The sequence below is a fragment of the Telopea speciosissima genome, chromosome 1 (genome assembly GCF_018873765.1).
Source record: "Telopea speciosissima isolate NSW1024214 ecotype Mountain lineage chromosome 1, Tspe_v1, whole genome shotgun sequence".
Taxonomy (NCBI): domain Eukaryota; kingdom Viridiplantae; phylum Streptophyta; class Magnoliopsida; order Proteales; family Proteaceae; genus Telopea; species Telopea speciosissima.
The window spans coordinates 28053983-28068803 of NC_057916.1; the positions used below are offsets into that span (position 1 = coordinate 28053983).

A 14821-nucleotide genomic window follows, 5' to 3' on the forward strand; every position below is an offset into this window, starting at 1 on the left:
TCTCTTAAAGTTTCGGAGCCAACTATGGTCATTTGCCCACCGAAACAAAAAAAAAAAAAAATGATTGTTACATCAATCATTGAATATTAGGTAAAAAATTATGGAAGTGACTTATTGACGATCAAAATGGATTATTCTTAGCAGATTCCATGTTTAGTTGTTTTCAAAGCAAGGAGCATTGATCAGAACGTAGAAGATAAATGAATTTCCGGATATATGAATGAATATTAATTTAATTAACTACCTCATAATTGACGTGCGCCTAAATATTGAATTGTGTTTATTTATTTAATGATCTTATGCTAGTAATTAATGATATTTGATTATTTGATTTAGGAAATAAGTCCAATAGAGCTGAAAATCTGGGAGTGGCATTGCCCAGCCTTGGTGTTTGTTCTAAAAACCAGAAAATATTATCTTAATGGGAGATTGGAAAATGCGATAGGTTTCTTTCAGGGGTAAAAAACCAGAAAACAGGGCAGGTCTTAGTTCTGGGAAGAAAAGGCAGAATAGAGAGAGAACTAAAGCTAGGATATAAGAGAGAATGTTAACAGAAACCCACCTACCAAATATAGAAGCAAACACTACTAATCTATTAGATATGACAAGATTAAAAAAAATGAAACTAGCCCAAAAACAGGGGATCCGCCCAGCTCTTTTGAATCATTAAGAAATATTAATAAGAAAGAAGAGACATGAAGGATTAGAGAAAGAGAACAGATAGAAAAGAGCATAACAAATGATTAGAGAAGAGGGACAGACCTGGAAGTAAATCAATCTAAATCGATCATGGTAGAGAGAGAAAGGAAGCAAACACTACTAATCGTTTGTGATAATAATAATAATTCGCCTAAAGGAAATAACAAAATAGCCCTAAGCAACCATTCGCATAACCGCATCGCTAAGAAGAACAATATTCAAAAATACATGAATCCAAAGTAGATTAGGGTCACACTCAGGTGAAAATAAAGCCAAGTCAATTGACATCTATGCAACAAAGATCACCAATGAACATAAAAGAGCGTCCTAGTGCACGAGGCTCCCGCTACTGCAAGGTTGGGAAACAAGGACATAGCGAAGGCCAAAAAGAATGTGAACTAGGTAATTAGAAGTGAAGATTCATGGGTTAGCAGAAACGAACCCAACTAGTTGGGACAAGGGTCTTGGGCTCCTGGACAGTGTAACAGTCTGTTCATGACCAGATGTCTCATGCTCAGAGCATCAGTATACACTACAAAGGCATGAAATGGATGCCAACTGAGAGATTTGGAAGGTTGAAATTCATGAGAATAATAGCAAATATGTCTTTCTCAATAGGATGGTGGAGGGAAAATAACTGGAAGCCGACCTACACATACAATTAGATATCTGCTGCACTAGTTCTTTGGAGTGGGCAATCCATTGGGCGAGACCCATTAAGTAGTTAGTAATTAGTCCAGGTCTTCCAAACATAAGATTATGAGACTAGATTGGGCTCAAAGCTCAGCCCTTTCAAAATTCGTCAATTGCTTAACCTGGTCCAGCCAGAGTTGCACCCCTATTAGAGAATTATGGAAATTGTCAAACTAAGTATGAACAAAATATTTCTACAATTGCATACAAGAAGACAGATCTAATAAAATGCTAGAACCCATATGAAATTAGACTCTTCTTGAACAGAAGATACGAAAGAAGAGATACCTTATGAACAGAAGATACGAAAGAAAAAAAGCTTTTCAAACCTTATAAAATATATGTCAAGGCCACACACTCACTTAACAATCAGCTTGACGTTTGTTTACAACAAATATTTCCCTGTTAAGAAATTGTCCAAGAATAGAAGAATAAAAATACCTCAGCTGTGGATGAAGATGATGCCTGCCGCATTGATGAGCCATCACTGTTAATAAAATCACATTCATGTCAAATCATTCTCAGAAGTTACACATTCCCTAGATCTTCCACTTAATATATGACATTTTCCTATAACAGATCAAAATACAAACTAGCATTCCTCTGATTCCTCTTAGATAGAACTCAAAATTTAAATAGCATTGATGCTCATAAATGTTATTGGAAGTTTCCCCAGGAATATTGCTTAAGCTCTACAAAAAAATGCCCAGAAGTAAAAGTAAAATATCTAACTCTGTAATTTACTGTTTTTAAGTATAAAACAGTGTCCCCATCTAAATAACTTTGTCTTTTATGTTCTCTTCTGAAGAAAAATTTTATGATTAAAAATGTTTACTTTCTTATTTTACTTCCGCCCATTTTATGTCGAAACAAGCGTAGACTTAAAAGGGGGGGGGGGGGGGAGGGAAACTTATCGTTTTTGCATAAAAAGGCCGTGAAGCAAGTGGAATTTATTGAAGTATGCTACCATAACAAGCAGCGCCCAACCTAGAAGACAATGAAAAAGAAATTTTCTAACTTGCCTTTGTGGACCAGTGACCTTGTACTTGTGAACAGGAAGTGCATTTATCTCTTCCTCACTCATTGAAGGAGCTGTGGAAGCATTGTCAGAATCCAATGCTCTCAAGGTTTCATAATCTACAATATATAGGAGCTATGTCATTCCCATGAAATAGTAGCCTCTCCCGATCTAAATGGATAAAGAAATGCATCCTAGGTCCATGTTTTCATCCAGTAAATTTAAGACTGCCATATTTTGGTTTTAGGAAATGATACAAAAATGTAATATCTATCTGGAATACTGTATAGCATACCTAGGTCATCAAATTCCCGGTCAAGAAGAGCAAGCTGGAGCCTGAGGCCTTGTAGACGCCCTCTTGTTGCTAAGGCTATAGATGGTGGCATATGCAACCTCAGTTCAGTATGACCAAGCAGACCACTGGCTACAGCAGCATGAGCCTGTGCCTGAGCCTGAAGTTGTTGACAAGTTGCATACATCCTAAGGCTTGTGGCCATTAGGAAGACACCCAGAAAAAGCCAAAGCTGAAAATTTAAGAAATTAAGAAATACTTCTTGACTTACCAAAGAATAATTAGGACCCAAAAACAAATAATAATCAGAAAAAATAATACTCCCAGAGAACACCAGAGAGTACCAGAAAGTTTGGTGACATTTGGTGTGAATTTAGTATCATGAACAGCAAAAGAACTGCTGGAACAAATGAGCAGAACATTGATTAGACATCAGTCATATTAAAAACAGAAACAAGAGCTAAAGTTAGTACCAGGAACAGAGAAATTATTTAATTAAAGAAAAACCCACCTGTGACGAGAAAAGCCATTGAATTCGTATTAACTGGCCGAGCCGCATGAACACGCTGTGAGAGAAAGGTTTCAGTATTTACAGAATATACAGGCTGATACTGTTCAATCAAATAAACTGCTCAATAACCTTCAACACCACAGCATGTATTGGGTCAAATATGACAAGAAACATACCACTGAACGCCGTTCAGGAATAAATCCTGGAAATCCGCTTTCTATATCTGCTCTAGTTCCTCTGAAGACAAAACTCATGGTTGAAGTAATAAAAAACAATTCACTAGGCAAGAGTATCAGATAGTCCAAGTATGGATAGTCCGAGTCCCCACGAAATCCTCCAGATCCACACTAGCCTGCAAAAGTTAAAAAAGAATAAAAATACAGGCATCGCCTAAATCTAAGAAGGTAATGTTCACACCAACATACATACTATCACACATCAGCCAAAGACGGGCCTTACCAAAAATATCATGATTCTACAAACTCAAGATAGACCCAAAACAGAATAGGTAGCTGTGACTTTCAAAATTCAAACACCCCTAACGTCAAATTTTAGAAGGCCAAAAAATGGGCCAACTCAAAATATTTTTACATCAAGGAAGGCCAAGTCAGATCTGATGCAAAACAAAAGAATCCATGTCCAGATGGAAAGACAAACAAAAGGCAAAAAATGCATGGGACCAGAGGAAGACACCACTAACAATTCTAATCAGGGTGAACCATTGAAAAGAATGTGTTCACAAAATGGAGGTGATGCTCAGCAGATTCTTTGGCACATTGGAGAGTGGAGCTAAAGCTTTCGGAGACACTGGATGATGCATATTTCCAGCAAAAGAAAGAAGAGAAAGATCTCCCATGTTTTGGGCTGGTCTGGTTCAACCTTGAACCAGTTTTCTGGCTTGAACTAATCCAGTGGCTCAGTTATTGGGTTCAGTCCAATCGTGGGTTTAGTTTAATGGGCTATTTTGGTTATTATTTGTTAAGGACATGGGATACATAACCGTCTAGATTCAATGTATGTAGGGTGACTGTATTGTGACTCAGCATACCATATTTGTAATCCGTATAAAAAAAAAGTGTACCCAATGCACAAGACTCCCACCACTGCGGGGTCTGGGGCGGGTCATAATGTTCGCAGCCTTACCCTTGCTTTCGCAAAGAGGCTGTTTCCAGACTCGAACCCGTGACCACTTGGTCACAATGGAGCAACCTTACCGCTGCACCAAGGCCCGCCCTCTATAAATAACAAGGGCCTCTGCCACTATTGGCAAGCTAATCTATTCTCCCTAATATCTTCTTCTCAACTTTATTTTACCCGTAGTTGTCTCGAAATAGGACTGCTCTCATCCAGTCATGGAGAGGGTCTGTTTTCCCTTTATTATATCACTAGTTGAGTCAGTCAAGAGCTCCTCCAAAGTACCTGCTTATGAGACGATTTCCTTTTCAATTAAGTTATCTTTTCCTTATTATTTGGTCAGTCTAGGACAGTAGTACCAGCCTAGCCCATCGACTGGTAGTGTTAAGAGTTCTATTTTGTTTTAGTTATTTTCACTATGATAAATAAGATGTGAGGCTATCTTTTCCTTATTATTTGGTCAGTCTAGGACACTAGTACCAGCCTAGCCCATCGACTGGTAGTATTAGAATTTTATTTAGTTTTTGTTATTTTCACTATCATAAATAAGATGTAAGGTTATTCAGCCCCCCACGATTTGAATAATGAAAGTTAGCTTTTCACCTTTGGTTCTGTGGTGATTCAAACTTCCCTGCTGTGGTGATTCAGTAGATTCCTGGTGGTGATTCCAAGGTAGTGTTTCAGCTGGTGATTCCTGAACACATCCTTTTCTATCAAATCAGGTCAGACCTAACTCCTATTTCTTTACTTGTGATTTCTATTTCTCTTGTTTAATTTCAGTACTGATCTCAGATCCGTTTACACACTTGTTTGAAATTTGAATTAATCACTGCTGAAAAATGTTTACTGTGGCCATCGATTGCTTAGTTGAACCATAGTTTCAGATCTGTTTTGAATCCAACTTCCAATCGATTTTCAACTTCCTACTTGAAGTGCTTTTGTTTCTAAACTCTGTATTCTGATCTGTTTTCTTAAATCTGGGTTTAGAATGATGTTTGGGATCAGTTACAGAATGGTAACTGTTAACCTTGCTCTAATCCATCAAGTTTTAACCGTTGAAATCAAGAGTCATACATGCACTGTGCTTCTAAAAGAATCTTAGTTTCTGAATCAATTTTCTTCATTCTAATTTCAGGAAACTGTTCAGCCTTCAAATTGGTATTATAAAATTACCTCAGTTACATATTGAACTGTCAGAATATTTGAAAATTCTAATAGCGAATTCTGGTTTTCTGTAAAAGCTTCAGTTTTACTAATTTGAACAAGGATTCTTCATTAATTTGGAATCTGAACATTGGATTGACCTGAACTTCTCATATCATATTCTCCCTGCCCCTGATAAATAGCATACTTGACCAGCATTTTGGCCTAATCAAATCCTCTGATCTCCAACTATTTAATTTCTCCTGAAATCTGGTTTGCTCCTATCTCTGTGATTCTGGAATTTATGAGGTTTTCTATAATCTAACCCTCAGGTGATTAGAATTCCCATCACTGGAGGTCCTTATCCTCAACTCAACCAAGATGACAATAGAAGACCAGAAGTCCTGCATCCTTGGGTAGCCCTCACTATAGGAATCATGCATGCTGTAAGCCTGTAAGTAGAACAACAAGAAGGCAGAGAAAAAGAGACAGAATATTGGCAGCCAAAATCAGCCGTGTCCCAAGTCATTGGAGTCAGCTACATAAATTTTTTTTGCCAATCCACTCTATTTGAAGCCACAGCAGCTATCAACTCATATGCACTCATGTCCTTCCTTAACACATCAACAAAGCTCATATTCAACCCTTCCCCCCCCCCCCCACCCCAAAAAAAAAGAAGAGGACTTTGGCACCTTAAATTTGCACAATATCTCCTTCTGACCAGTGCATTCGTAGTATTCACTGTACTAGTCCAAACCATCTCAATCGACCTTCTCTCATCTTGTCATCTGTTACAACTCCTAATTTTTCTTGGATATGTTCATTTCTAATTCTATACTTGTCAATTTTGTCCCTTATCCTTTAAGTGCCTTACTAATGCAAGCAAGGGATAAAAAAAGCCCTACTATGCCTGCAAGTACTAGGCCCAAGGGAATTTGAAGTGGAAAATCCCAAAACAAAACTTAAATAAGATATGATTAACAGATAGAAGAGGAGGCCGCTAACTAGGAGTACAACAATAAGGAAGAAGAAATAACCCACCATAGTTGTCACGGCATCTAGTCAACCCAAGGAGTTGAAGGGGCTTGAAAGCAAGGCTTCTAGGCGACACCTTGAAAACTATGTCACACACCATATACCGGTGTTAGACTACCCAGCCCAAAAACAAGTTTTCACTTTGACTCCAAGACAAAATCCTAAAAAACTAGAAAAATATCTTTTTTTATGATAAAGACTCCTAATATAAATTTAATTTTAATTACAATATAGCAACTCCTATGAGTCCTCGATCCCTTTCCTAACTAAATACAAATTAATGAAATATACTTGAAATAGAAATTCTAGTCTCATTAGAGTTCTAAGTAAGAAATCCCACCTTTGGCACCAAAAAGAAAAAAAGAAAAAAAAAATTCCATCACAGATCAACGCCTCATCAGTAAATTGGTCATAACTCTTTGATACTAGTTGGAATAGCAAGACCGTAGTCTTTCTGGATAGGTAGCTCGATAACCTTTCAAACAACATCTATATCATGCAAAATAGAGAAGTTTTGACCATTTGAAAGTAAGCCTGAAAAACAAATGCTGGAAGAATACTAATTTCCTGTAATGTAGATGTTACCATTCACCAAAAACTAATCCAATACAGAATTACAAATAGGATCTTACAAAGTAAAACTCAAAAACATAAGAAAGAACAAATAAGAGAAGACTGGAGCACTAAGGATTCTAAAGGAACTCATGATATTGTTTTCCTAAGGGAACTTGTTTACAATGGAAGAAAAGAGTCGAATAAATAGAAAACTTAAAAGTACTATTTAACACTATTACAAAAAGTAAATTAATAGTGTTTTACTATTCATATAAATGGGTGTTGTGTATAGTTGTTTACTATTCACTGATTTAGAACGAAGTGTTGGTCATTCTAAAGGGAATCCACCTTTTACCATTTCAACGCATTTTTTTTTAATAGTAATATGGGTTTGACTTCAAATGGGTTGATGTAGACAAGATAAGAATGAATCTTGTTATCGTCTGAAAGATGTGGGGTCCATCACTTGGGCTTCACATGAATGTCACATGGGCTGCACATGGGGCTCAAGTCATGGTTCTTGCATGTGTCAAAGGCTTTTTACCTCAAAAGCGTGGTGAAATGCAGCAAATTGTAATAAATTCACTAAGTTCAACACATTGGATTTATAAAATTATTGAACAACATTTTAGTGAAGATCCTTTAAAATTGTGGTCTCGTAGTCCACAATACTGTAAAATTAAGTTATTAGACCCTAATAGAATAATTCGAGTCAAACCAATGATCCATACTAAACCTGATATAGCTGAATTCGATATTCAAATTAAAGAATTATTGAGTAAAGGACTTATTGAAGAAACAAATACATAGTCCTCATTCCAGTCCAGCATTTATGGTAATAAACCATGCTGAAATTAAACGAGGAAAAGCTAGAATGGTCATCGATTACAAAAGATTAAACCAAAATCTTAAATTTGATGGTTATTTTATTTCCAGAAAAGATGTTTTGGTTAATCAAACCAAACAAGCCAAATACTTCAGTAACTTCGACTGTAAGTCTAGCTTTTGGCAAATAAAGCTTACCGAGGAATCTAAACCTCTTACAGCTTTTAGTGTTCCATATAATCATTATTAATGGACAATTATGCCCTTTGGTTTATGTAATGCCCCTCAAATTTTTCAGAAATGGATTGATAAAATCTTTTGTAAATTTTTTCCAAGAATAACATCATCAAGAGCCTCTCGCACTATCTTCAAAATTACTAATGGACAGCAAATCTTTGTGTAGAAAACCTAGGACCTGTAACCAGTAACTTGAGAGAGAAGAGAAGATGGAAGAAGAATTGATTGTAATGCTTGAATTATTCAATTGATAGGTAAGCCCCTCTATTTATAGAGGGGAAATTACAATAGAAAGGGGAACTCCTAATCAGATCAGGAATTCCTAATCATGATAGGATTCCAAGTTACAATAGGAAAAGAACTAGAACTAACAACTCAAACTGAAACTAAGACTAACAACTCACAGTAGAATTAGGACTTGACATAATTAGAAACTAGGACTCCAACTAGGACTAGGAAAATAGAAGATACACATATCAACCAAATTATTGTTCACGTGAACAGTGTCACATGAACAGTACTTCAACACTCCCCCTCAAGCTGGATTATACAAATAAGTAAAGAAAGAAGATCCAGCTTGAACTAAAAGGAAAAAAAGAATTCCATAATAATGCTAACACTCCCCCTCAAGTTGGCGCATAAAAGGTACTAATGCCCAACTTGAACAAAATGGGAAAAAACTAAGGTGCAGCAGAATCCAGCTTGATATATGAATGCAGCTCCCAAATAAACCTTCAAGAACTTGAAAAAATAGATTTTCAAAACTTGGACATACATGATCAGCAAACGGTACTGGAATGTCTTCCAAAAAAGGCATCTTTCAACGATCTTCAATAGCTATCCCGTAATGAATCTCAAATTGTCATAGTGACATAGAATCTTGAAGTGAAATAACTAGAGCAGCAAGTAGCGAAAACAAACTGAATCAGGTAGCGGAAAAAAACTGTATCAACCCAATCGAAAGTCCTCAAATAGGCAACAACCAAATATCTTCAATATTTCAATACTTCAATCTCCCCCTTACGACAAACTCAACCCAATAACGAAGGATGCCCAATGGCAATAGTGGAGAAAACTGATCTTCTATGTTTTGCACCAATGTTCCTGCAAGTTCTGCGTTCTGCAATGTCTGCAATTGTATTGTACATAATCCCCCCCTCACGTGTAGTACACGTGGACATAACAGAGATGATGTAAGAGATAGGGCAAAAACATAATATACCAGAAATTTCCAAGAGGTGCTAAGGGTAATTAAAAAGAAAGGAATGGCAAAATTGTAATTTACCAGAAGTTTCCAAAGATGTTATGGGTAAATACCAAAGGTATGGGATATGAAGGGAATTAGAATTATTGAAAGGGAACGGTGTTGGAAAAAAAAAGGATGGCATGGCTGTAATTTGGTGGAAATCCACTTTTATATACAATCCAAGCCAAAGGGCAAACTGATAATAAACCAGAATTTTCAAAGGTCAATTGGGTAGTCAAATAGGGGAATGTATTAAAAAGTAATGGCAGATCTGTAAATAACCAGAATTTTGCAAGGGGTTTTGGTAAGGGATGCAATTGGTAAAATAATGGCTATGGAGAGTGGCAATTTGGTAAATAACTAGAATTTTCAAGAGGTTATTGGAAAATAATGAAGCAAAGGGACAGATTTGGAAAAGAATTTAATTCCCTAGTAGAAAGGGTAAGCTAGGAAAGGAATGTAAAAAATGGATTAAAGAGAATAAGGGATAAAGAGAAGGGTATTATTGGAACTCAAAAAATAAGGTTTTAAGAAACCAATTTATGGAGGTTGTCTTCAACCTTACGACAAAGAATCCAGGGAAAGCTGGGTAGTAGAAACCAGGGAAGAAGAGGAACCAGCGGGAGCGGCAACGGCAACTCACCATGTTGTATGATCTCAACAAGAATACCTCATCAAGAACAGAAAATCGATAAACCAAGAACCAGCAGCACTTCTACCAAGAACTTGCAGCACCATCTCCAACCTCCAGTGTGAATCAAAGGCGGAAGTATTGTCTTTAACCTCTGGACTCAACAAACACCAGACCACAAAAGCAAATACCATCTCGCAGAAAAAAATCGAGTGAAGGAGAACATGAATCGACCAACCAGAAAAAACTTAGTTCGATCAGCAGAAAAAATAGCAGATAGAGATTTAATCCAATCTCACAAACCAGCTGGCAGAATGGCCCCAAACTGTAATCGAGTTACTCTCTCTGGTAGTCCAAAATATCCTCCAAAAGGCAGCTCCAGAAGATGAGCCAATGATGAGATCGATAGAGGTCAGAGTTTTTTTTTTTTTGGAGAAAACCCAAATCGCAAGAAGGTTGCTGATGTGATAGATCTAAAAGAAACTGAGGCATATTCCAAGAAGACACCTTCAACTCCATCAATCAAAGCAATCGAACCAGTCAGAAGAAAATTTTCAACATCCCAAACCAACAGGAACCTTTGACAGAGCCGAGAAACAACAATAAGGTTCCCCAGACAAAGAACACAGCCAGCAGAAAATTGCAGGTGGATGTCCTTGTTCTTCCACCTTTGAACCAGTCCTCAAAAAGGAACAGCGGCAAGCAACTGACACATGAACAAGGCTTGATAAAAGCCATAAAACCAATCACATAGCCGAACAAAACTAGCTTCGAACTTTTAATCGACAGCCATAGCAACAAAAATCAAACAAAAAATTGAATATCTATAAACATGCAGCAGCGGTGACAGTGGCTGCTCACCATACCAGAGACCTTACACGACTCTCAAACCGGCAAGACGATAATAACCCAGGGTAACTTCAGACCATGAGCTCTGATACCATGTAGAAAACCTAGGACCTGTAACCAGTAACTTGAGAGAGAAGAGAAGATGGAAGAAGAATTGATTGTAATGCTTGAATTATTCAATTGATAGGTAACCCCCTCTATTTATAGAGGGGAAATTACAATAGAAAGGGGAACTCCTAATCAGATTAGGAATTCCTAATCATGATAGGATTCCAAGTTATAATAGGAAAAGAACTAGAACTAACAACTCAAACTGAAACTAAGACTAACAACTCACAGTAGAATTAGGACTTGACATAATTAGAAACTAGGACTCCAACTAGGACTAGGAAAATAGAAGATACACATATCAACCAAATTATTGTTCACGTGAACAGTGTCACATGAACAGTACTTCAACACTCCCCCTCAAGCTGGATTATACAAATAAGTAAAGAAAGAAGATCCAGCTTGAACTAAAAGGAAAAAAAGAATTCCATAATAATGCTAACACTTTGCTACAACTCTGCCCATTGATTATGAAAGATCTAAACAACAGATTAATGAAGTAGATCTCCTATTAACAAATTGGCAGAATCTACAAAGTCTTTGTGCTCCATTTGATATCATTCTTGAAGCAAAAGAATTAATCAAGAAATCGAAATTTAAACAAGCTGCGTCACCAACCAGTTCACCCAGCGATGATGATGTTGAAGCTCAAAACACTGAGAACATGCAAGAACCATGACTCGAGCCCATGTGCAGTCCATGTGACATTAATGTGAAACCCAAGTGATGGACCCCACATCTTTCGGACGATAACAAGATTCATTCTTATCCTGTCTACATCAACCCATTTGAAGACAAACCCACATTACTATTCAAAAAGATGCATTGAAAAGATGCGTTGAAATGGTAAAAGGTGGACTTCCTTTAGAACAACCGATAACTTCATTCTAAATCAGTGAATAGTAAACAACTATTCACGACACTATTCATTTACTTTTTGTAATAATGTTAAATAGTACTTTTAAGTTTTCTATTTATACGGCTCTTTTCTTTCATTGTAAAGAAGTTCCCTTAGGAAAGGAAAGGAATATCAAGAGTTACTTGAGAGTCCTTAGTGTTCCAATCTTCTCCTCTTCGTTCTTTCTTATGTTTTTGAGTTTTACTTTGTAAGGTCCTATTTGTAATTCCGTGTAAAAAGTCTTCATAGATTGACCACAAGAGGTTTCAATGGCAGTAAACTTTATGGTTTCACTGCCATTAAACAACAGATTTTTATTGTAGATTATGCCAATTTGTTAATAGGAGATCTACTCCATTAATCTGTTGTTCAGATCTTTCATAATATGGTCAGAGTTGTAGCAAAGATTCGCTGTCCATCAGTAATTTTGAAGATAGTGCTCATATTACTATAATCTTCTGTTATGTCATGTAACTCTATTAGTTGACAACGATACATTGTATCAAGATGTGGATTTTTAGCAACTTACTCTGAACAATCAACTGTTGGTGGTTCTTGGAAGTCGAACTCATCTGCTTGATACAGGAGCCATAACTGATACGGTTGGAAGAACTGTTCTCTTTGCCTCCATCCAAGAGTACCAAAGATATGGAAAACCAAATACTTTCAAATTTCCAAAATTTTGAAACGTGGAAAAGCATTGATTTAATCATAGTGGGAAAACTAGATGATTTCTCTCTTCATAAAAATACCCAGACAACTCATTGAGAGGATCCTGCATTACTCCACTTGCGCCACAGCATTCCTTGTGAATGGGGTAATTGCTGGTATAGGGTATTACCAAATCATCTCAGCTCAATTACTGCACTCCACCCCACCCCAACTCAATGGCTTTTCTCACCAATTGGGGCTACCCGTAAGTTCACTCTATTGCACTCCTGCATAATTTCATCATTCTTAAGTCTTATTTGACATGTCTGAATTGGTGCTCTCACATGAATATCATGAAGTGAGAATGATGAGAAACATGGTTGATTTCAATTAACACCATAAAAATATCCAGTTCAAAGCAACAAACACCCTTTGACGCAGATATGAAAGCAACACCAAATTAGAAAGTTAAACCTTGTAGACCAAACCAACGTTCAGCTTGGACTAAAATCTGGATCAAGTGGAGGTCTTGTCGAGGGGAGGCTCTGATGCAATTTCGATGTGGTTTCGATGGACAGAGATGAAGTAATGATGGTGGACTGAAAATAGAAGGTTTTTGGCTATGGGGTAAACCAGCCAATAGAATAGACCAGAACTGGGATCGAATGGGGTGGTTGGTGGTGTGATTCTATACTCCAAACCCAGCAGATTGTGATGTAAGGTTGTCAAGTTATGGGGCTCTGAAGTTGCAGTGATGCAGGTCCAAGCACTAGGAAGAAGAAGCAGCCATGATATGGCTGCTGTTTTGTTTATTTTCGTTGGAGCCTTTTTCCCATACTTTAGTTTTATTTTCAGTGTTTTAGTTGTCAGGGGTAAATCTGTCTTTTACCCCTTTTTAATTGTTTTAAGTTTTGTTGCTTAGCTATACTTCCCCTCCACGATTTCTATTAGAGGGTTGATATGTTTTGTAGTTAGACTCAGACTTTGGATTTTATTTGAATCCTAATCTGAGTAGAATTTTGGGCTTTAGCCTTGATTAATAAATAGCACATATCGTGGGAGGCTCCCCCACAGTTCAATTAATAAAAATTTCTGCTCCTAAGCTTGCTGCTGCCATAGCCGATTGCTCTTTGAGTGTACATCCTTGTGGATCTCAAGGTGGATAGGGTGGGTGGACTCCTGCGACTCCTTGCATCGTGAAGATTGGGAGGTTTCTTCAAGTTCTCAAGCTGCTGCCATTGATCTCTTCAATCCAGTAAGTTTGAATCTGAAATTTTACTTAAACCTTCTTCTTCTCGTCCTACACGTGTAGACAACAAGGGCAAAGCTCCAATGACCAGCAATGACCCACACACATGTTATCACTACAATGAAAAGGGCCATTATGCCAAGGATTGCCCACAAAAGCATAGGCCGATTCATGTAGCTGAAAAGGAAGAAGAAAACCCTGATGATATTGATGAACAGGGTATTTATGCATTACCCCCTGCGGATGATGATGATGGGGTTGCTTACTTTGATGACCTGGGTGATGATTTTGAAGATACCCGAGGTATTCATATGGTAGCACGTATATTGAGTGCTGAAACCAAAGGTGAAGATTGGCGACGTAGTTGCATCTTCTATACTTGCATCCAAGCGGGAGAATGCACTGCCCAGATAATTGATGATAGTAGCAGCTGTATTAATGTTGTTTCTGAAGGCCTTGTGAAGAAGGCAAATCTGAAGTTTGAAAAACATCCCATGCCATACAAAGTCTCCTTACTGAATGGGAATAAACTAAAAGTGAACAAGAGGTGCTATGATCCCCTACAGGTCTAGCACTATTCAGAGGAGGTTTGGTGTGACATCATCCCAATGAGAATGACTGATGTTCTATTGGGAAGACCATGGCTATACGACAATGATGTTGCTCTCCTTGGAAGAAAAAACTAGTGTGTGTTTCAGCATAAAGGAAAGCACGTTACTTTTCACCCTCTTAATTTGCCTGAAGAGATGCGTAGACGCCGTACCATGCGCACCAATCAGAAGTGGACAGAATCTGGAAACCACGTGTTAGCTGTTCCACAGAAGGAGTTTGAGCAAACCAGCCATGATTCAGGCCTAGTTCTTGCCGTGGTGACTCAAGAGGTTGCTGCCCAATCAGAAGTGAAGCTTACACAGCCCATTAAGGACTTGTTACAAGATTTTTCAGATGTGGTGCCAGAGGAACTGCCCAACGAACTACCCCCATTGAGAGACATTCAACATGCGATCGATTTGGTACCTGGTGCTATGTTACCAAATCTGCCCGCCT

At 37.6% G+C, this 14821-nt stretch overlaps 1 protein-coding gene across 2 annotated transcripts in view; it reads right to left on the reverse strand.

Moving 5' to 3' along the window:
* Window positions 1-14821, reverse strand: part of LOC122648989 (E3 ubiquitin-protein ligase SDIR1-like) — a 40280-nt gene that overhangs the window by 19591 nt on the left and 5868 nt on the right. The window contains exons 2-7 of one of the 2 annotated variants that reach the window (XM_043842331.1): window positions 3390-3565; window positions 3214-3268; window positions 3047-3099; window positions 2706-2934; window positions 2415-2529; window positions 1834-1879 (exon numbers count right to left, since the gene is read on the reverse strand). In XM_043842331.1, coding sequence (XP_043698266.1) covers window positions 1834-1879; window positions 2415-2529; window positions 2706-2934; window positions 3047-3099; window positions 3214-3268; window positions 3390-3467 — 576 coding nt within the window. In that variant the 5' untranslated portion in view covers window positions 3468-3565. Of the gene's footprint in view, window positions 1-1833; window positions 1880-2414; window positions 2530-2705; window positions 2935-3046; window positions 3103-3213; window positions 3269-3389; window positions 3566-14821 lie in introns of both variants that reach the window. The other variant, XM_043842330.1, reaches the window with a different exon arrangement.